Source organism: Vombatus ursinus, unplaced genomic scaffold (assembly GCF_900497805.2).
Source record: "Vombatus ursinus unplaced genomic scaffold, bare-nosed wombat genome assembly UNPS02001287.1, whole genome shotgun sequence".
Classification (NCBI taxonomy): Eukaryota; Metazoa; Chordata; class Mammalia; order Diprotodontia; family Vombatidae; genus Vombatus; species Vombatus ursinus.
Genome location: NW_020941065.1, coordinates 13,051,830 through 13,074,425, shown reverse-complemented (window position 1 = coordinate 13,074,425; position 22,596 = coordinate 13,051,830). Strand labels below are relative to the sequence as shown.

General features: G+C 46.4%; 1 protein-coding gene across 1 annotated transcript in view; it reads right to left on the bottom strand.

Moving 5' to 3' along the window:
• MYO18B (myosin XVIIIB) overlaps positions 1-22,596 on the bottom strand; it is a 352,079-nt gene that overhangs the window by 246,002 nt on the left and 83,481 nt on the right. Inside the window, exon 12 of the mRNA XM_027862330.1 lies at positions 2,243-2,413. Within this exon, the coding sequence (XP_027718131.1) occupies positions 2,243-2,413 (171 nt within the window). The remainder of the gene's footprint in view (positions 1-2,242; positions 2,414-22,596) is intronic.

Genomic DNA, 22,596 nt, shown 5'->3' with positions numbered 1-22,596 from the left:
GTTCTCAGGCCCCTCCCAGCTCTGACATCCCCTGTTCTCAGGCCCCTTCCAGCTCTGACATCCCCTGTTCTAAGGCCCCTCCCAGTTCTGACCTTCCCTGTTCTAAGTTTCCTCCCAGCCCTGACATCCCCTGTTCTAAGGCTTTTCTAGCTCCATGTACCATTTTCTAGAATTACTTTCAAGGTTCTCAGCAACCAAGAAAACTGAGCACAATTATGGTGCTGTGGTGGTAGACTCAGGGGGCAGAAGGGAGGCAGCACCCTGCAGTTAAGGTACACTGGATTGGAAGCCAGAGTACCTGGGACTACATGCTACTTCAGGTGCTCACTATTTCAGTGATCTTTGGGCCTCAGTTTCTACATCTGTGAAATGGGAGGCTTGGAGTAGATGGATTCTGCAGTTCCTTGACCTTTGTTCACAAGGAAAGGCAAGCCCCCAAAGCAGGATGGAATGACCTAAAGGACCGGCCCACACAAAGAGCCACCAACCAGAGAGCAAAATGGGAAAGGCCTCTGATTACTTGGGGCTCTAGGGGAAAGAGGGCTGAATTTGGAATCTCTGGACCAGGGTTCAAATCCCAGCTCTGACACTCGCTAGCTGTGTCTCTGAGACAAATGGCTTTCCCTCTCTGGACCTCAGTTTCCTCATCCGTCAAAGGAAGGGCTTGTACCGGGGCAGTCTCTAGAGCCTGCTTCTAGCTCTAAATCTTACAGTCCTATGAATCTCAGGAAGAACTTGCTGCCCCAAGCCCCAGGAGCACCTGGCTTGTCCAACCTGAATCAAAGATACTCAACTCAAATCTGGATTTGAAATTTCACTCCCAAGCCATGGTTTGGAGAAGCCAAGGAGGTTCATTTAGGGGCACAGTTTCCAGCCTCCATATTAGAAGGAGCATTAAAAACACACCCCTACATCCCTGGCGCCATAACAGAGAGGTTCCTCAGCACCTTCCATGGCCAGCAGGATGGAGCTGATCACACCCATGTGGCTTCCCACCCATGGCATGGTTTGGGCTCATTCTTTGCTGCCCCAGGGACACCACCACACCCTGAGTCAAGATGCTTTAGCATTCACATCTCAACTTTGCAAAATGCAGCCTGACCCCATGGGAGGGCTGGTGTATGGGGAAGGGTGAACCCCGGGGGAGTAGGGATGTATTACTGGGGTCCCTGAGCTAGAAGAGACCTTAGAAGGCATCAAGGCCAACCTTCTCCTTTTACTGATGAGGATACTGAGGCACAGAGAGCCTTGCTACTATATGGAGAAGTGGAAAGATCACCGGACTCAAAGACTAAGAATCTAGGTAGGAAGTCCAGCTCAGACACTGACCAACTAGCTATGTGACCCTGAGCAAGTCACTTCCCTGCTCTGAGATTCATTTTCCTTCCAAATTCAGGAGGTAAATGTTTTGTAAGCCATAAAGCATGCTCTCTGTCTCTCTGTCTCTCTGTCTCTCTCTGTCTCACACACACACACACACACACACACACACACACACACACACACACACTGCTTCCAAATCTATCTAGGTTGTTGTTGTTCAGTCGTATCTGACCCTTCATGACCCCATCTGGGGTTTTCTTGGCAGAGATACTAGAGTGGTTCACCATTTCCTTCTCCAGCTCATTTTACAGATGAGGAAACTGAGGCAAACAGGGTGAGGTGACCTGCCCAGGGTCACACAGCTAATGAAGTGTCTGAGGCTAGATTTGAACTCAGGCCTGACTCCAGGCCTGGTACTCTGAGCACCCCAGCCTGGGACATGAAGCAAATCTAGCAAGAATCTAGGCAGAGGGGTTGGTTCAGGGTTCAAGAAAGTATCATCTTTCTCATTGATCCATCCATTGCTAGCTGGACCTCTGGTTTGTCCAGATCTTGGAGCTAAATAGGAAAGAGAAAGATAGTGGACTTGCATTCAGATCCTGATTCGGACACTTACTAGCTAGGTGACCTTGGGTAAGTCATTTCTGCTGAGCCATTTTTCCTCATCTGTAAAATGGGGAAGGGGGTTGGCTCTGAAGCCAGCGTGTCTCTTCTGTCCCAGCCAAACCCTTCCTATAGAGAAACATCTATCTTCTCTACACTCCCCAGAGTTTCGTACAACCAGATAGTTCCTGGTCCCAACCCATGTGGATGCATAGTATTGGGCTCTAGGGCTAGAAGAAGACTGCACAGATCCATGGAGACCACCTGCCCACATCTGGCTGGAAGAAGACCGCACCGGCACATGAAGATCACTTACCCACATCAGGCTCCTCCTCGTGGTTGGGTTGGTTCAGCCTGGACGTTGCCTGCTGGATGATGTGTTGGAGGTGGTGTTTGAAGACAGCAGTGGTCAATGCCTCGTACTCACAGCCCAGCACCTCGGCGGCATAGTTGGCCCATTCAAATCGCATAAATTGCTTCCTGCCAACTGGACAAGGAGGAGAGCCAAGAGTCAGCCATGACACCCAGAACAGATGCCCCCATCATTGACCTTTGGGGATCCTCCCTTCTCTCCCAGCCTTCCCACACTGATTCTGTGAGCCTGACTTGAGCCTTCACCTCTAAGAAAGGCAGTCAGTCAGTCACAGCCCTCTCCATAACAGAGAAGAAGATATGGCACCATATTTATTGGTAGATTCACTCTCATACAAGCATTTCTTCCTGGCCCCCAGTAGAGAGCAATGGGAATAACACATGTTCTAAAGTCAGGGGACCTGAGTTCAAATCCTCTAACACTTGCCATCAATCTGTAAACTTTGAGCAAATCACTTCTCTTCCCTGACCTCAGTCTCCTCATCTGTAAAATAAGAGAGTTGGACTCAATGACCTCTCTGATCCCTTTGATCTCTATGATCCTGGAGAAGGAAATGGCAAACCCTTCCAGTATCTGTGCCAAGGAAACCAGAAATGGGGTCAGAAGAGTCAGACACAACTGAAACAACCGAACAACAACAAAAGAAGTGAGAGAATGTTTCACCGAGGGTTCTTCTCCCGATTAAATCTCATGGCCAGGTTTGCAGGATGGAAAGCATGGCTCAGAACTACTTCACCTGTCTGTGTTGACTAGCTAGGGCTTTGATTTCCACTCCTGTCTCACGGGCACTTCAAAAATGTCCATAAACATCTGAGAGCTTGATGTTAAAAAATGCCGCGGAGACACTACACCAGGCTGCTAAAAGCCCACCGATGTCTTTTGCTCAGCTCATGGCTCTTTGGCCTAAAAAATGCCGAAAAGACGGGAGTGATGCCCGGGGGCCACAGTAGTGATTTCTGGTGATCCAAGTGGCTGTGTTCTCAGCACCGCTGCCTGGGCCTCCTTGGTACAGTTGTTGAGAACATTTGTACAAAGGACTCTGCAAACCAGGAAGGGATATGAGGGTCAGTTGTTGTTATTGTTATTTCTGATTCATGCTGATCAATGATCCCATTAGCTGTAGGTATGTCCTCAAATCACACAGAGCATAACCCATGTCCCACTCCAATGGGCCCTCCACCATGTTGGATGTCTTTTCCTACGTCCCTTGGATACCAAAGAAACACGTCATCTCTCTACAGGTTGCCTCTTCCCCTCGCCCACTCTCTTTTCTAGTCATATATCTCTCTAATAACATCCTTCACAGTGCTTCTCTTATATAATTTTTGGTTGATCACATGATGTAGCCTCTTTACACACACCATGCACCTCCCCATTGACCTCTGGGTGACTTGAACTCACCAACTAGGGCCCTGTCAACAAATTATGTCTGTTTTCCAAGGACCAACCTAGCCAAGCACAGAGGGACTCATCACCCCTGAGTTGACCATTTGGGGATGAACTCTTTGGCCATGGTACCTCATGTAACAAAAAAAAATATAAAATATTCTTCAGTCAAGCCCATTAGAATCCCCTCACCCCAACTCCCTTAATACTGTGCAAGGTCACTCTCAACCTGGGCTTTGGACTCTCCAAATCACTCGTGACAAATATAAGCACTGTCCCCATGGGACATATGGGGAAACATAAATATTCCCCATTTTCCATTTTCCTGCACACACACACACACACACACACACACACATACACACACTACTATGTTTGAGGTCTCCCTCATTAGAATGTGAGCCCTGTGAGGGCAGGCGCCATGTTTGTTGTCTTTCTTTGTATCTCCAGCCCTTAGTACAGTGCCTGGCACATAGTAAGCACTTAATAAATATTTGTTGACTGACTATAATTCAAATGGAACATCCCTGGATGTGGTCTTCTCCTTACAGAAGAAAAAATAGGAACAGATCATTGTGGCCCAGAATAGCCCATGCTTGGAGGTGAATCCCACCACAATACTAACACCTTCAAACAGAGAGCTTTCTCATTCCGGTTGCTATGACCTTCATGTGACTGGCTGAGCTATTGGAAGTCACAGACAGAATCAGCAGTTGCTATTCCTGAAATAAGAGCAGTGGGACCATAGCTGGACTGAATGGATCTTGGCTGAATACTTAGTGGTTATTTTCAGAGACTAGGAGAAAAAATGTTTCACTAAATTAGATGTGTGAATTCATCAATCAATATATAGACAGATTACTCTAGTAATGTAAATTAATTTTAAATAAAAGTTATTCTGCTTACTGATCTATATGGTTAATAGCCCCTGGGGACCCTTTGAGCATCAATACAAAGCAAATCCCCTGAGCAAGAGAGTTCCAAAGGTCAATGTGACTAGAGTGGACATAGGCTTAGGGCAGAGGGGACAACCTCTGTCAGAAGCTTCAGATTTTGCAACAACAGCTGAGCATCAAGGCACCGAAGTCCTCTTTGGCCTATGTATGCATGTATCCATGTATCCAATGTATCCATGATCCCTCTGAGGGAAAAACATAGTCCATGCATAGCCATTCCCTTGGAAGCATAGACATAATAATAATGTGGCTAGAGTTTATATAATAATGGTTAACATTCTTCCTCAGCCTTTAAATACTTTAATATACATTATCTACTGGATCTTCACAATCCTGTGAAGCAAATGCTATTATTATCCTCATTTTACAGATGAGAAAACTGAGGCCTGGAGAGATTAGGGGATTTGCCCAGCTCCCACAGCAGCTATCCCAGGCAAGATTTGAAACTGAGTCTTCCTGACTCCAAATCTAATGCCCTGTCCACTATATTGAGGTCTTCCCCAGCTTTAGAATCAAAGTTTTTGGGGGCAGTCTGATGCCAGGGAAAGACCTGGAAAGATTGGAAGTCAGAGGGCCTCTGCCACTTACTAACTGGATGAGTTTGAAAAAGTTATCTCCTCTCTCTGGGCCTCAGTTTCCTCATCTGTTAACATGAGCAGGGTTGGATGAGATGAGCTCTAAGGTCCCTTCCAGCTTTATATTTGTGGTCCATTGAGCCTCTAAATATTAGAATTTGATAGAGGCCCATCTGTGCTTCCAGCATCCAGCTGTGTAGGTAACAGCTAGGAGGAGTGGGTGGGCGAGAGAAATTCAATTTCTCCTATTTTCACATGATTGCTACTTTAGAATTATAGTAACAGCACCAGAATTCATCTGAGAGCTGCTCGTCTGAGTGCTAACTTTGATGGGAGGAAAGCAAAAGCTCTTTTCATCCATCACCCTTATAACCCTCTTCCCCTCAAGCCACATGAACATATCCCACACAACGCTATCCCTCTGGAAGGTCAAGCTCAGTGACCGGGCAGGTCCTGCTGAAAGGAGTTAACACAGAACCAGCTCCCTGCGGAAAATGGTCAGATCCAGGGTTACTGAAATCTCCAGAATCACACTCTGTCTAAGCATAGAGGCAACAGGAAGTGTGAAGGGGTATACTAGTGAGATAGAGAAGCAGTCATGGCAGGGAGAAGGGGGACAAGAAAGGTGAGGGAGGAGAAACAGCAAAAGAGAGAGAATAGGAAAGGAAGGGGAGGAGAGAATAGATGGAGAAGTGAGCAGGAGAGAAGGAATGAGAAAAGAGGGGGAAAGAGAAGGAGAATTGGTGGAGGAAGCAGAAGAGAGGGAAAGAGAAGGAGAGGAGAGACAGAGACTAGATGGAAAGAGGGCAGGAGAGAGGTAATGAGAGAAGAGGAAAGAGAATAGATGAAGAAGCGGGCAAAAGAAAAGGAATGAAAGAAGAGAGGGGAATAGAATGAGAATAGATGGAGAAAGCAGGAGAGAGGGGAGAGGGAATGAGAGAAGAGGGGGAAAGAGAAGGAAAGGAGGGAAAGAAACTAGATGGAAAAGGAGGCAGGAGAGAGGTAATGAGAGGAAAGGGGGAAAGAGAAGGAGAGGAGAATGGATGGAGAAATAAGCAGGAGAGAGGGAATTAGAGAAGAAGAGAAAAGAGAATACAAGGGAAGAAAGAGAATGGTTGGAGAAAGCAGGAGAGAGGGAAGAGGGAATGAGAGAAGAGGGGAGAGGGAATGAGAGAAGAGGGGAAAGATAAGGAAAGGAGGGAAGGAAACTAGATGGAAAGAGGGCAGGAGAGAGGTAATGAGAGAAGAAAGAGGAGAATGGGTGGAGAAGTAGGCAGGAGAGAAGGAATGAGAGAAGAGGGGGAAGGAGAAGGTAAAGAGAGCAGGAAGAAAGAATAGGAGAAAGAAAAGAGGATTTGTGCTCACAATTCCTAAGACTTTCATCCACTCGTAGAGCTTGCTTGATTTTCATTTTGAATTTGTTGGGTCTTTTTTTCCCTTAACATGCTGAGTATGGGGGAAAGAGGCTCCCTCTCTCAACCTGCTGGTAGCTCAATTGCCTTAGCTCAATTGCCATCCATTACAGCAGTCTCCCACTCATATTAATAGCCAAGCTATTATTCTCTCCCAGCCTCAGTGGTGACGCTGGCATATCACTCTCCATTTTATGAACGGACTTCTTTATCTCTCAAGGACTGCTGCCTCCTCTATCCATGCATCTCAGAATTCCAAGAGTGGAGGAGAAAGGGACCCTGAAATTGGTCATCCTCCTTGGAGAAGAAAGATGATGGATGATGGTCCTAAGCATATATCCCTAATCAGGGACTCTTAACCTAGGCTAGGTTAACTCATTTTTTTAAATTTGATAACTGCATTTCAATATAATTGACTTCCTTTGTAATCCTAAGATTTTAATTTATGTATTTAAAAATATTATTCTCAGAAGGGATCCATAGTCTTCCCAAGATTGCCAAAGGGGTCTGTGACACACACAAAATCATTCCTTCCCTAATTCCTTTTCATCCCTTGCTGCATACCACCCAAGGAGGTTTATGCCCCCTCCCCACTTGGTGCATCTTATCCTCCTGACACCCTTTGCCTTCTGGTCCTCATATGACCCTAGATTTAGAGCTGGGAGGGACTGTCATGGTCATTTAGCCCAATCCCCTCTGTTTTCAGGTAGGGAAACATGCCCAGAGAGGGGGACTGGTTGGCCACATGAACGATCATACAGGTCAAGTGAGCATATGAGCCAGGATTTGAATGTACACTTCCACTGTCCCATTCCCCCAAATCCCCTTCTGTGGGTACTTTTAGCCCCATTACATAGATATGGCAACTGAAGCCCAGAGAGTAGTGTCATGGGTTAAAGGCATCCCATTCTCCTAGCTTGACAACTCCCCGGTCCTCTTCCACTCCTCCCCTCCCCCCCCCTTGCTTATCCAATCATTTGCCAAAATAAATCCTGTATCTAAGCTATTTCTCACCATGGTCAGCTTCCTGCTAAGCACACAGGCACCTCTCTGTTCAGACCCATGCCACCTCTTGCCTCAACTTTTGCAGCAGTCTCCTAATGGGTCTCCCTGCCTCTCTTCAGCCCATCCTCCACACAGCTGCCAAAAGGATTTTCTTAAAGCAAAGCTCTGCCCATGTCCCTCCCCTAACTCCACAAACACCAGTGGTCCCTAGGATCAGACAAAAGCTCCTCGCTTTATCTTTTAAAGCCCTTCACCACCTGACTCCTTTCCAGTTTTATGATATAGGATGTCACACTCTCTATATTGGCCAAAACTGGGGATTGGACTAAGTTTTAATGGCTTAAAATTGCAGTAAGATTTTGTACCTTACTCCCATGCACACACACTACCATTCTGCCAGACTGGCCTTCTCATTGTCCCTCTGGCCCAGTGAGGTCCCCTGTGCTTGGAAGGCATTGACTCCCCACTTCTGACTGAGAATCCCTGCCTCCTCCAATGCTCTGCTCAGGTTATACCTTCTGCAGGAAGCCTTCCAGATTTCTCCCAGTGGCCCCTTCCTAAATCACTGCATATATTTTATATGTGCCTCTCTCTCAGTCCCTCTCTCTTTCTCTCCACAGACATATACATATATAATATATGCACACATACATATATGATATATACTCACATACATGTGTGTGTATTTCTACATATATATGTGTATATTTCACATATACACATACACAGAGGCAGCTAGGTGGTGCAGTGGGTAGAGTGCCAGGCCTGGAGTCAAGAAAACCTAGGTTTAAATCCGGCCTCAGACACTTACTACCTGTGTGATCCTGGGCAAGTCATTTAACCTTGTTTGCCTCAGTTTCCTGATTTGTTAAATGAGTTGGAGAAGGAAATGGCAAACCACTCTAGTATCTTTGCTAAGAAAACCCCACATGGGGTCACAAAGAGTCAGACATGACTGAAAAACAACTGAATACAAATATGTACACATATTGTCTCCCTGGGTTAGACTGTAAGCTCTTTGAGGGCAAGCACTATTACTGTTCCATTTTTACATCTGTAAAATGAGGGGCTTGTGCTCAATGTCTCTGAGGAACCTCTCACTCCAGATCCATGACTAGGTTGTCTGGATGAAAGGTAGTGTGCTTAATGGATGGGGCCATGGGCCAGGGTGTTACACGGACTAACTAGCTCTGTGCCTTTACGTAAATCTCTGTGCCTTGATTAGCTCATCAATAAAATGGGTGTTCTGTTACCACACAGGGTTTGGGGGAACACTGCATAAATTCATACTAGATATGAAAGGGGCTAGCCCACTGGAGTCTACACTCACTCCCCTCACCCTGATGCTGCTGCTGCTTCAGGCCAAGGGCCCTTCTCCCAGAGCCCCGCTGCCAACACAGACATTTTAAAAGAATAATTGTGCATGTCTTACGGTGGCAGTTCTGATTCAGTGGACAATTCAATATGGAAAGACGCTGCCCAATTCATCCTTGTCTGCTCCCCCAGGACGAGCCTGGTCCTGGCCCCCAGATTCCTGCCTGGGCGCCAACCATCCAAGCAGCTGGACCTGGAGGAGAGGGATCCCCTGTCAGGGAGGCACACAGTAGGAATCACACCAGCTTGAGACCCTGCAGCTTTCATTCGCAGGAACCAGCATCCCGGAGCTGGAAGGAACTTTAGCCATCCCTTGGTTAGGGGTCATGGAGACCTGAGTTCAAATGCTTCTTTCAACACTTCTCCACTGGATGTCCATAGAGTTAAGCCAACGCCCCTGTCTGTGCCTCAGTTTCCTCTTCCATCAAATGAACTAAAGTGGTACCTACCTGGCAGGCTTGGTGTGAGACTCAAATGAGAAATGTACACAGAGCGCTTTGTCACTCTCAAAGTACTGTGTAAATGAGAAAGTCAGCAAAGGTAATGAGGTTCAGCAGGAAGAACACTGGCCCTGGAATCAGAAGCCCTGGGTTCAAATCTCAACACCGCTCCTTACTGCCTGTGTGGACTTAGACAAGCCAGTAAGAAGCTATCTGGCCACAGAGCCCCCATCTGTAAAATGAGGGGTTTGGAGGAAATTACCTCTAAGGTTCCTTCCAGATTGTTGTTGTTATTGTGATGATGATGATGATGATGGTGATGGTGATGATGATGTATCATCCTCCTAATACATAATATTAAGGGGGGAAGGATAAGTCTTCATGTAGCACCTCCTGTGTGCCAGGCACTGTGCTAAGAGCTTTACAGTTATTACCTCCTTTGAGCCTCACAACATCCCTGAGAAGCAGGTGCTATTATCATCCCCATTTTACAGATGAGGAAACTGAGGCAGACAGCAGCGAAATGACTCGCCTAGGGTCACACTTCTAGTTAAGTGTCAGAGACAGGATTTGAACTCAGATCTTCTCAACTCTAGGCCCAGTCCTCTGGTCACGTCACCACCTAGGTACTTAATTAGTAATAATAGTAGTAGCATTATCATTATTTTTACTGCAGTGCAGTAGAGAGTCAGGAAGTCCCGGGTTTGAGTCTCGCCTCAGAAGCATAAGGCTGCGTGACACTGCACAATTTACATAACCTCTCTGTGCCCTAGACAACCCTCTGAATCTGAGACTAAGTTGCAGTGGAGGAGGTGGCCTGAAATGGCCAGAGTAACCCTCTGCGGATGAAATATCACAGATCTACTCCAAACGATCAGCATCTTTTCCAAATTACCAGTCTTTTTTACAGATAGGGGAATTGAGGCACCAAGCACTGACGTTGCTTGGCTGGAGTTCCCCCAGGTTGCAGATCTGGGAGGTGAGCAAGGGCTAAGTCTATCCCTGCCCTCCGCCTTTCCTAGTAGCAGGTTCAGACTGACCTTGACCTCTCTTGCCCCAGAGGCTGACCTTCATCACCCTCCACTCCAGGTTTCAGTCCTTGCTCTGCCTTCAGCTCTGATTCATGACTCTGGGGAACCATCCCACCGGCTCCCATCATCCCAAGCTGGTTGCTTGCTTGGGCTTGTGAGCCCCATGGCAGCGCAGAATTTCAGGGCTGGAGGGTACCTGCCTGGTCATATAGTCCAACCTGTATCAGAGCCCTAATCCCCTCTTCACCAACCCACACATGACAAAGAGGCCTGCAGTAGTGGATGAAAGGTCTTCAGGGAGGAGAAGCCCACTGCCCGAATGAGCCTGCCCAGGCATTGTTGGGATAGCGCCTATGGCTAGGAAGCCTCTCCCAGCATCCTCAAGAAGTCTCTTCACAGCTTTCACCCCATTGCTCCCGCCAGGCACCACAAGGCTCATCCTTCTTCTCTGGGGCAGTCACCAACTTCACCAATTCTGCTCTTCTCCAGACCAAAGACCACCATGCCCCTCAAGTGATCCTCCGATGAGGGCGACCCTGGAAGAATCACTCCTCCCTGGTCCTCTGTTATTTTCTCTTTAAAATTAGGGAATTGGATAAGATGATCTCTAAGCTCCCTCCCAGCTCTAACATCCTCTGTTCTAAGGCCCCTCCCAGCTCTGACATCCCCTGTTCTAAGTCCTTTTCCAGCTCTGATATTCCCTGTTCTAAGACCCCCTCAGCTCTGACACTCTCGGTTTCTGCATCTCAGCGGTAGCAGTCGGTCAGTTGACAAGTATTCATCAAACTTTCACTATGTGTACCAGGCACTGTGTTACACACTGGAAATACAAAGTTTAAAAAAAAAATCCTGCCTCCTAGAAACATACATTTCAAGGCAGAAGGAACCTGATAGGCCTTCTGGTCAACCTCCTCATTTTTTAGATGAGGAAACTGAGGCTCACAGACATTGAAATGACTAGCCAGAGGTCCAATGGGTCGTGAGGAACAGAACTGAGATTTGAATACGGGTCTTCTGAGGACACACCCAGAGCTCCATCCAGGGCCTTCCTTCTTCCTCTTGGGGCAGGTCCAGGGCTTGAGGACAGGTAGGATTCTGGAAGCTAATCCGGCTGGTCCCCCAGGGGGCAAAGGGTACAAAACATAAGAAAACACCCACCGTGAAGTCTTCTTTCATCCCTCGCACTCCCCAGAATCACCGACTTCCTGCTCCCTCCATATCCAGAAGACAACATCTTAATGACCGTTAATTAGAAGCCCTAAGAAGTGAGGAGTTTGTCACGGCTACCTGGGCCTCACATTTCTACCCTCATCAGCACTTGTGGAAAACAATTAAGGCAGATGAGAACGTGATGTGGGCACCAAAGACCTTGCTACAAGTCTATTAGGAGAGATCCAGTCTGTTAAGGCAAGAGATCTGTGGACGAAAGAGGGGAGGACCACAGGGATGACAGAGGAAGACTATGGGAACTGGCTGAGGGGCTGAACCTGAAGACATTGGGGCTCTTTGGGGCCCCGGGTCTAACTTTAGGCAGCTCACAGTCACACCACATGAGCCAAAGGGGAGAGCCTCAGGAGGAATTAGGGAGCTAGCTGCTCCCAGACTGGCCGAGAGCCCTGGGAAGGACCACTCAATGGCTTCCAAAGGATTTTCTCAGCCAGCAGAGTATGGGACCATGAGCATGTGCTCGTGCACCCCCATGTCTTTCATATTCCTCCCTTTCCCGCTTACCATCAGTATGACTTGGGGCAGGTCACTAGCCTCTCTAGCTACTCTTTTGGAAAATCAGAGGGCTGGGCCAGGTGCCCTCTGAGTCCCTTTCTGTTTTAAGTCTATCCTCTTACATTTCTATATTGGAGAGCACCTATAGACAGTCCTCAGCCCTGAGCCTGATAGCCTACTCCATCACAGGCACAGAACATCTAACTTTAGCTAAGGACACCTTAGCAAAACCATGACAAACAACAACTGACTTTTATAGAGAGCCTGAAAGTCCTCAAACTGTGCTGATTTAAATGATCTCATTTGGGTCTCACAAGATCCCTGCGATGTAAGGTAATTACTACAAGCATGGTTGCTGTTCAGTCATTTTTCAGTCATGTCCAATTCTGTGTGACCCCATTTGGGGTTTTCTTGGCTAAATGGTTTGTCATTTCCTTTTCCAGCTCATTTTACAGATGAGGAAACTGAGATCAACAGGGTTAAGAGACTTGCCCAGGGTAACACAATTAGTACATGTCTGAGGTCAGATTTGAACTCAGGAAGATGGGTTTTCCAGACTTCAGTCCTGGCACTCTGTGCACTACGGTGGCCCCTAGCTGTCCCGCTACGAGCGTTATGATCTCCATCTTACAGATAAAAAAACTGAGGCCCGGAGATGTTAAGCAACTTGCCAAGGGTCACACAGTAAGTTTCATGGGTGTGATCTGAACCCAGATCTTCCTGGTTTCTGGTCCAGGACTCTCTTCTCTAAGCCACACTGCCTTTCATGTAAAGTTCACCTTCCGTTCAGTATCTAAATTCCCAGGCAACCAGTGGTTTTCTGTTGCCCTGGCTGGTGACTGCCTAGGCAGCTGGCACAATAGACAGAGCATGGGGCCTCAAGTCAGGAAGACCTGAGTTCAAATCCCACCTCAGACACTCACTAGCTTTGTGACCCTGGGCAAGTCACTTAACCTCTGTTTGCCTCATAGGGATAACACCTACCTCATAAGGTTGTTGTGAAGCTCAAATGATATCATATTTGTAAAGTTCCGGGCACATATGGGTCTATATAAATGCCTATTCCCTCCCTCCCTCACCTTCTCCACTGAGGCCTCCCTTCCAGAAAAATCTCTCCTAGACCACTCTCCCATACCTCAGCACTCCTCTTTCCAGTACTGAAATCCTTGATTCTAAGAGTTTCATGCTTCGCCCTCTCCCAAGGGCCTCCTGAAGAAATCAATTAACCACAAGGAAGGTTTTCAAAAGCCATGCACCAGGGCAGAGCTACAGAGATCAGCAAGGGATGGGCCCCAGGACCCTTGAGCATCCCTGAGACCACACCCTGGAAAAATTCCCGTGAAGGAACTGTTCACGTGGGCGTGGCATCACATGCTGCCCTGCACCATTAGCTAAATGTCAATGCATAATCATTGTAATTGCTGACATTTAGATGGGGCTTTTGTGTTTACAAAGCATTTTATATATCACTTGACTTGTTCACATGCATGGTGATATCATAGAATCTTGGTGTGAGAAGGGACCTGATGGGTCCTCTTGTCCACCCCAGACATGATCCCCTCAGCAACATCCTGGACAAGCCAACCAGCCTCTGCAGGGAGGAGCCCACCACCTCCTAAGCAAGGGCTTCCTCTCCTCCTAGGGTCAGCTGTCCTTGGTAGCAGCCTGGGGGGTCATCCTGGAAGCAAAGCACCAAGTCCTGTCTCCTCTAGTGCCTGCTGGCCTTGAGGTCAGGACCTTGGACAAGGCATTTTCTTCCTTGTCTGGACCCAAGCTTCTTCATCTGTGAAATAGAACTTAGAATATCAATCCTGCCTGCCTCACAGGACTGTTGAGAGAAACCACAGAATTTTAAAACTGGACTCCCTCATTTTATACAGAAGGGAAACTGAGGGTCCTACAAGCTGACACTTTGCCAAAGTGGGAGATGCTTCCTGCATTGGACCCAGACTCAGGAAGACTGGAACTCTGATTCTGCTTCAGATGCTTACTAACTGCATGACCTTGGCCAGTTACTACACATTTCCAGGCCTCAGTTTCCACATCTGTAAAATGATGATCTCTAAGGCCCCTTCCAGCTCTAAAAATCCTATGGCTTCTTCCAACAATCCCTCCAAGGACTAATTCTGGGATCCTCTACTCCAAGGTCACAAAGCTTCTTAGCAGCCCTGCTGGGACTAGAACTCAGGGCAGGGGCATTGGTCATGGCCTAGGATGTCACAATGACAAGATTGGTAACTCTTTTTGAGGGAGGATCAGGGGACCGATATCAAACCTCACCTGTGACCTCGACTCTCTGATAGACGGCCAAATCAGGCCTGGAATCAGGAAGACCTTCTATCCACTCACAGAGCTACCCCCCCCAGCTCAATCTCTCATCACCTCTCACCTGGACAACTGTGATGACCTCCTATTTGGTCTCCTTTCCTCCAGTCTTTCCCCCCTCCAACCCATCCTTGACTCAGCTGGCATGTCTCACACAGGACAGTTCATCTCACATTTCCATGCTTTGTACTAGCTGTCCCTCATGTCTGAAATGCATGCCATCCTCATCTTAGGATCCCATCAAGTGCCTTCAGAATTCAACTCAAGCACTACCTTCTTCAGCTAATCCTCCTGGTTTCTCCTGATTCCTAATCCTTTAGCTGCTGCACCTTCTCCCCAAATTTATTTTGAACATTTTATATTTGCCTACAGACACACATGGTGTCTCCTCTGGCTGGATTATAAGCTCCTTGAGGGAAGGGATTGATTTATTCTGTCTTGGCATCTCTAGCACCCAGCATAGGCAGTGTTTCATATGACAGGGACTTAATAAATGATTGTTAAATAGTTAGCTCTGTGAAATGGTCTTTGAAACTACAAATGTCAGTGAATGTTAAAACTTGTCTAACAATGAACTTAATTAGAAATTAAAGCCAGGAGCCCGTGGCAGAGCCCCATACAAGGACCTACCCATCCTCCCATGAAACAGCCTTATCACCAAGTCCCTTCATCAGATACACCATCCTGTCCCCACTCTAAGGAGGGATCCCTGATATTCCCACAATCCATATGAACCCCAGATGAGCAAAACTAAGCAGCCATGTCCATAGATGCAATTATGGTGGCATAGAGGAGTCTGGCATCCCTACTCATGACCAAGGAAAGAAAACTCATATGTTCAAGGACAGGCAGAGTGATCCAGGGCACTCACTCTGCATCCCAATCCTGGTTCAGCTTCCTCACTTTTCTCTTGTTGTTCAGTCATTTCAGTCATATTCGACTCTCCATGACCTCATTTGGGGTTTTCTTGGCAAAGATACTAGAGCGGTTTGCCATTTCCTTCTCCAGCTCATTTTACAGATGAGGAAACTGAGGCAAATAGGGCAAAGTGACTTGCCTAGGGTCACACAGCTAGTAAGTGTCTGAGGCTGGGATTTAAACTCAGGTCCTTCTGACTCCAGACCCAGTGCTCTATCCACTGCATCATCTACCCGTCCCATCAGTGAATAAAGACTGGCCAAATTACTGACATGTCAAGGCTGTCCACAGAGTCAGACACAATCACTGTGTTACTTGCCTGTTTTGCTTCAATACAAGGAAATGTTCAATGGCAGGGGATGTAGGAGGCATCTTGGGAAATCACAGGATCACAGAACGAGTCTTAGGAAAAAGTCACAGGATCCCCCTTGGTAAAACCCATTCAGGAAAAAGCAATTCCCTCTACCACATCCCCAACCAGGGTGCATCCAGCCTCTGCTTGAAGCCCTCCTGGGACAAGTGGCTGCCCTCTTCTCTGGGCAGCCCATCTTCCTTAGAGATGCTTCTCATTGGCAAGGATGGTTTTCTTGACAAAGCTAAAATTGAGTCTCCTCAAATCCTCCGCCCCCCGACTCCTGATTTCGCCTCCTGGAGCCAAACAGAACAAGTTTGATCCCTCTTCTACGTTAAGGCCCTTGAAGACATCTCTGATGTCTCCTCACGCCCAACAATCAGGTTTTTCACAAATAAAAAGGGAAAAAATCTAATTAAAATTTTTAAAATTAATTTTAAATCATTTTTCAAAAATGATAATAGTTAACATTTATATAGTGCTTATTATGCATCAGGCACTGTGCTAAGCATTTTACAATTATTATCTCATTTGATTCTCATTATTATCTATTATGAGCTCATTATTAACTATTATTATTCTCATTTTACAGATGAGGAAACTGAGACAAGTGATTTGTCTAAAGTCACATAGCTAGTAAGTGTCTAAGGGTGGATTTGAACTCAGGTCTTCCTGATTTCAGGCCCAGCACTCATTGACCTAAGCCTGAAAATAACCTTTAAATGCCATCTGACCTCAGAATAAGGATTACATAACCCATTCCTCTGCCTTAGGTACCAACCCAAGCCATCCCAGGCATTGGAGGCTCCTTAGGGAAGGAAGTTCCTTCTCAGCTCTGCTCAGTCACCTGCTCCAGGAAGAAGATTAGACCTTCCATGTCCTTGACAGAGAATCAACAAACCAAAAATTTATCAACAACAACTGATGGGAGGGGGTGGAGAAGAGCAGTGGGGGGATGTCAAGTGGAGACAATTTCTAGCAGATTGCCCTAGGAATTGCCAAGGAAGTGAGTTTAACCTCTATTGTTCTTTCCTCCCCAGTCCCTCTGGTCCCATTACAATAAGAGCGGGTGCGTGTTATCAGCCAGGATTTGGAATTTGCCACTCTTAGCATTTATTTCTCAGTAATGACATTCATGTGTGGACTTGGGAACAGGAACCACCCGCCCCTACCTCCTCGATGCCATATTGCTTTGTTTTTCCTTTTAATCTCTGACAGGTGGGCTGAATTTATGGATCCAGCCCTAAATCCTCCACCTCTTCTCTGCTGACCCATTGTTTAATATATGACATATTAAAGTCTATATATAACAAAGGGACGATGGTGTAATGGAGTGATTAAGGGTGGCTGCCACTCTCTCCGTAGAGCCCCAAATGTTTGTAATAAAGATGTCAGGGGCAGAATAGATAGGGCCATAACTCTGCAAGGGGAAAGACAGCCCACCACAACTGAAAGGCATCAATAACAAGAAAAATCTGCAGGAAGGAGAAACAATGGGGACATAGTGTCGGAGCCCAAGGCTGAGGTGGCACCTGTTCTGTGGAGGCCAACGTGCCCCTTGGAGATGACTGAGGCTTGGGAAGGAAGGACAAGTAGCTGAGGCCTCTGCAGACTGAGGCACTCATGCTGAAGGGATGGACTGAGGAACCATCAGCCTCCCGTGATGGGACTGAAAGATCAGAGAATGGAGAATTGCTGTGTGAAGTTTCAAGCACCATGTCTCCACAGAACAGAGGCCAGGTTTTCTCAGCACCTCAAAGTCAGGGCAGTGAGGCAGAGTGCACCTGAGGAGGGTGGCCTCCCTTGAGGGTTTGCTCTGATCCTAGCACCCCAAAACTCCAATAGATTTGGGATGACATCAGTGGGTGGCCTGTTTCTCCATCTATAAAATGAGATAAACTGTGACTGTACCTTTCAGCTATAGACCTATGATTGGTTAAAGACCCTTGACATCTCTGGGCCTCAGTTTCCTCCTTGGTAAAATGAGAGGTTTGGACTCAATTGATTTCAAAGTGCATTCTGGCTCTAGACCCAAGATCCTAAGATCTTAGGCAGCTACCATGGAGAACCCAGAGTCACTCCAGAGTCACAACGAGGCATCAGAGAAGGGCAGAAGGGGGGGAGACCCTTACTGCATGAGAGAAAGCACGAGAAAATTGCAAAGCCCGGCTCCAAACACAGGCCTGGCTCAGATGGTGGGTGGGACTGGGTCTATTCCACAGCCTGCACCACATGGCTGGCCTGTCCCCATCCCAGACACAGAGGAAGAAGGAGATTCTCACCTAGAACTTTCCATAGGGCCAGGCCAGCGACTAGATCTATCATTAAATGGGGGAAAGAGGGGTCCTGCCTGTAGTCATGGCAACGAGTAGCAAAGCTGCAACCCAAACCTCACAGTCTGCCATGAATGTGGTCCAGTTACAGGAAGAAGCCAGGATAATTAATGACAGGCAGCACTTCATCATACGTGACCCTGGCCAAGGGGTCCACAGGAATGGACAGTGCAAGAGAAAGTCTTTTGGCAACACCCAACACAAGCAGCTCCCCCCTAATTATGTTTGCTTTGTAAATACTTTCTATTCCTTCTCTGTTGATATGTTTGCTTCTTTCCACTAGAACGGCACAGGCTTCTCGAGGATAGGGGCTCAATCCAATTTTTTGGCCATGTTATCTCCTGTACCTGGCGTGCTACCTATGCAAGATGTTCCAAATCAGTAGCTGGCAGGTGCTCAAGAAATGCACCCTGAGTGGATGGACTGACTGTTCTTGTCATCTGGCCTCTCTCTGCTCCTTACACAGTGTATGGTGTGTTCACCGAATGAACGCCCCCTTTATCTGGGCTCTGGTTAATCCAATTGTTGTATAAATTAAGATACAATAGCCAAGACATAAAATGGCGTGTCATGACTGGTCATGGGGTCACAGGATCCTCAATCTGGAGCTGAGAGGTCACCTTAGCCAAGCTCCTCATTTGACAGAGGAGGAAACTGAGGCTCAGAGAGGTAAAGGGATTTGCCCAGGTCCCATCACAAGCAAGGAGTAAGTCTTGGTCACACTGGAGTTCCAGCTTAGGTCCTGGGAGTACAAGGTTAACACACTCGCCTTTGGTTTCCTCATCTATAAAATGAGAGAGAGGGACTAGATGATCCCCTCTGGACCTAGGCTCCTATAATCCTAAGTCCCTTCCTCTCTCTGGGCCTCAGTTTCCCCTTCTGTAAAATGAGGGTGTTGAACTAGGTGGTCTCTGAGGTCCCTCCCAGATGTAGAATCAGAGTCCTACGAGACCCCAGCTGCTCCCCTCAGGACACTCCAGCTCGTGAATGTCGTTCCCAGCCTGTGGCAGAACTCCTCACAGTTTCTAGTTCTCCCCCTATAGTACCACACAGAACAAGGGCCAAACTTTCCTCACAAAGGCCCTCTTCCCTCTCTCACACCGACGGAATACAACCACCACCCACCCACAATATTCTGTTTCCTCAACACTGCACTGGAAACCCACAGTAACCTCACCATCCCTAGGCTGTTGTGTCGGGGAACAACAGATCGGAGGATTGACGGCGTAATGAGTAATTACTCATCTGGGACAGTTCCAGCAGAAGCCATCAGTTACTGACACACCAACCATTATGTCAAGCCGCCCATCTCCTCCAATTAGTTCCTGGCCTCAGCTTTGTTTGCTCTCGGTTCAGGAGGCCTCCAGAGCAGCATCTGACAGAGAGAGTTCTCAAAGCAGGACCAGTAGGCTTGAATGAAAGATGGGCAAAAGACAGGGCCCTTCAAGGGGCCAGATAGGATGCTGAAGCTGGACATACATCAGAGCCAGGGAAGAAACTTCATTCTTAGGGAGGATGCGTCACTGAGAATTCACAAACAGGGCTCATATTTCAAATGTTGTTGTTCACCCTTCGTTTTCAAGGAGGACCAGTGATATCACAAGGTAAAGCCTTGACATGCATGTGAATTGGATTTAAGTGAGGTAGAGTTGCATAAAGCTGTCAGCCTCCTTCTCTCTTCCAGAGTCATCAGAGTCCAGTGGCAAGACAAGTCAAGATGAATGGTAATGACTTGGGATGCAGTGGATGATGTTGGCATCTTTGATGTCTGCCCATGCTCTAAGCCACTCCACCTTCGTGGCCATCAGAACAAATTATTCTCATTCACCCATTCTGCCTTGGAAAGTCTTCACATGCTCGAGGTAGTCACCCCCCTAACTCACCAAAGGGTTTGAGGCCCATCAGTTACCTTCAACCTGGTTTAACATACCTGCTGAGGCAGTTTTACTGGGTGTGCCCTCTGTGCATGCCACAGTTTCTTGGAGCCACAAGTGAGTGTTGGGTGGCAGGTGATTGTAAATAATTATAACTTCAAATAGTACAAATCCAAAAACATGAGATCATGGGATTCATTGTTTGCAGTAATCGGGACCTACCTATACCATCAGCCTCACTGGGGGAAATGGTTCCACAGCAACAGTCTCAAAAGAGGAGAGTTTCTAAAGCACTATTTTAGACTTAGTAAGACACCAACACTGGCCCTTATGCCTCCTTGGTCTTGGTCCTGGTAGAAGCTCAAGTCAGAACAATGAGAATCAGCAACATCTTTTGTGTTCCTTTTGGGCTTCGTGAGTAGATTTGATTTGTTAAGATTCATCCTTAAAATATCTCGGTTAACCCATCAAATTTAGGCAAAAATAATTAAAAGCAATGAAACTCAGTGCTGGTGGGGTTGTGGAAAAACAGGTACAAGAATTAATTGCTGGTACACTTGCCAAGGTGCAGAACTTTTCTTTAGAATGATATACAGTTCATAATAAACATAGTACACAGTAAAGGTTACAAAATCATCATGCCCTTTGGCCCAATAATTCCGCTAATTAGGGATGAACCCTAGCAATGTAATCAAAAATGAAAAAAAAGACTGTTTGAAGATTTTCATAGCAACCTTTCCAGTAACTGCTAAAAACTGAAAGTATCCCAAATGTCCAATAGTAGAAAAAATTCTGTTAACATGAATGGAATGGAATACTATAAAGCAAGTCAGATGGGCAGGAAGGTATATAAAGAAATCTAGATAAGCTTAAATACAAAGCAAAATGATAATAATAACAATAATGAGAAGGGTGGAATATATGTTAACTGGGATAATAGAAAGCAAAACTTTAAACATTGAAATTAATCAATATAAATAGTGACTGCAAGACTAACTGTTCATATGGATGTTTAATGCTAAATTTCCAATCAAATATTTAATACTCAGACATTCACGCAGAGGTGTCCCAGCTCTTCATTCGATGTCATTGGTTCTCTACCCAAAGGTTGCCAAGTCATGGTAGGACTACAGATTGAGAACTAGAAAGTACCTCATTTGTACACATGTGGAAACTGAGGCTGAGAGGAAGTGATTGGCCCAGGCTCACATAGCTAATAAGGAAAGGTCTAAGCTGAGATTTAAATCCAAGTCTTCCTAGCTCTTTATCCATGACACTGAGCAGTCTCGCATTACAAGCAGTGAAGGAATTCAGATGGGAATCCATAAATAAACAAACTTATCTATGTCTTGTTTGTTTGTTTGTTTATTTGTCCTGGTCTGTGATTTTAGCAGGCCAGGGAACTACCAAAGCTAAAACTCCCCACCCACACCGACACCCACCCCCAACAGCAAGCAGATTAGAAGATCCTCTGTATGTTACAGAGACACCTTCGGTAGACTGAATAAATAATCCATCACACGCAGGCATTTTCAAATTTGTGGAGATGCTGCTATGATGAATTAAACACCAGTGCATTTCAGAGGACCCCTTTGACTCTGAGATACCCAGTTACCTGGGAGCAGTCGGATAAGAAACAGCCAGGAGTCCCCTACATCATCACATTTTCATTTTGTCACCCTTTCTGATCAGCACATCAACTTGAGATGGCTCAATGTGGCCAGAAACCCAAATCCTGCACGTAGAGAGTCCTGAATTCATCCAATTATGTGATTGATTCTTCAGCATGGTGGGATAGAAGAGCCTTGGATTTGGAGTCAGAGGTCCTGGGTTCAAATCCTGGTTTTGCTGCTTCCTTCAAGATCCAGCTCAAACTGCTCTTTCTGCTCTCCCTAGCTGCTAATACTTTTCTCACCGATATTACCTTCAATTTACTTTCTATACATCTTATATATACTTAGTTGTAGGCAGCTGTCTTTCCCATTAGAACGTGAGCTTCTTGAGGTTGGGGGCTGTGTTTGCTTCTTTCTTTGTATATCCAGCACTTAAGACGGTGCCTGACACATAGTAAGCATTTAATAAATACTTGTGGGACCATAAGCAAGTCACTGTCCCTCTCTCTTCCTCAATTTCTTCTCAGTAGAAATGAAAGAATTGAAATAAATAGCTTTATTTAGTTAGATATCATCTAAGATCACAGCCCTAAATGATATGATGTCAATAATAATTGCTAGCACTTATATTCTTTAAGAAAAGCAATACACTGTATATATTATCTCATTTGAGATTCTCAACAACCCTGGGAGGTAGGTGCTTGTATTATCTACCCCTATTTTACAGATCAGGAAACTGAGTCTGAGAGGGGCAAAGTGACTAGCCCACTGTCATATAACTACTGTCTAAAACAAGATTCTAGCTCAGTTTTTCCTGACTCCAAAATGAGAGGATCCATCCCAAAGATTTCCTCCAGCTCTGCTATTCTCTGAGTCTGCCTCTGTGTCACATCTGTGTGGGTCTATGAGTCTATGGTATATATATATATATATGTGTGTGTGTGTGTGTGTGTGTGTGTGTGTGTGTGTGTGTGTGTGTGT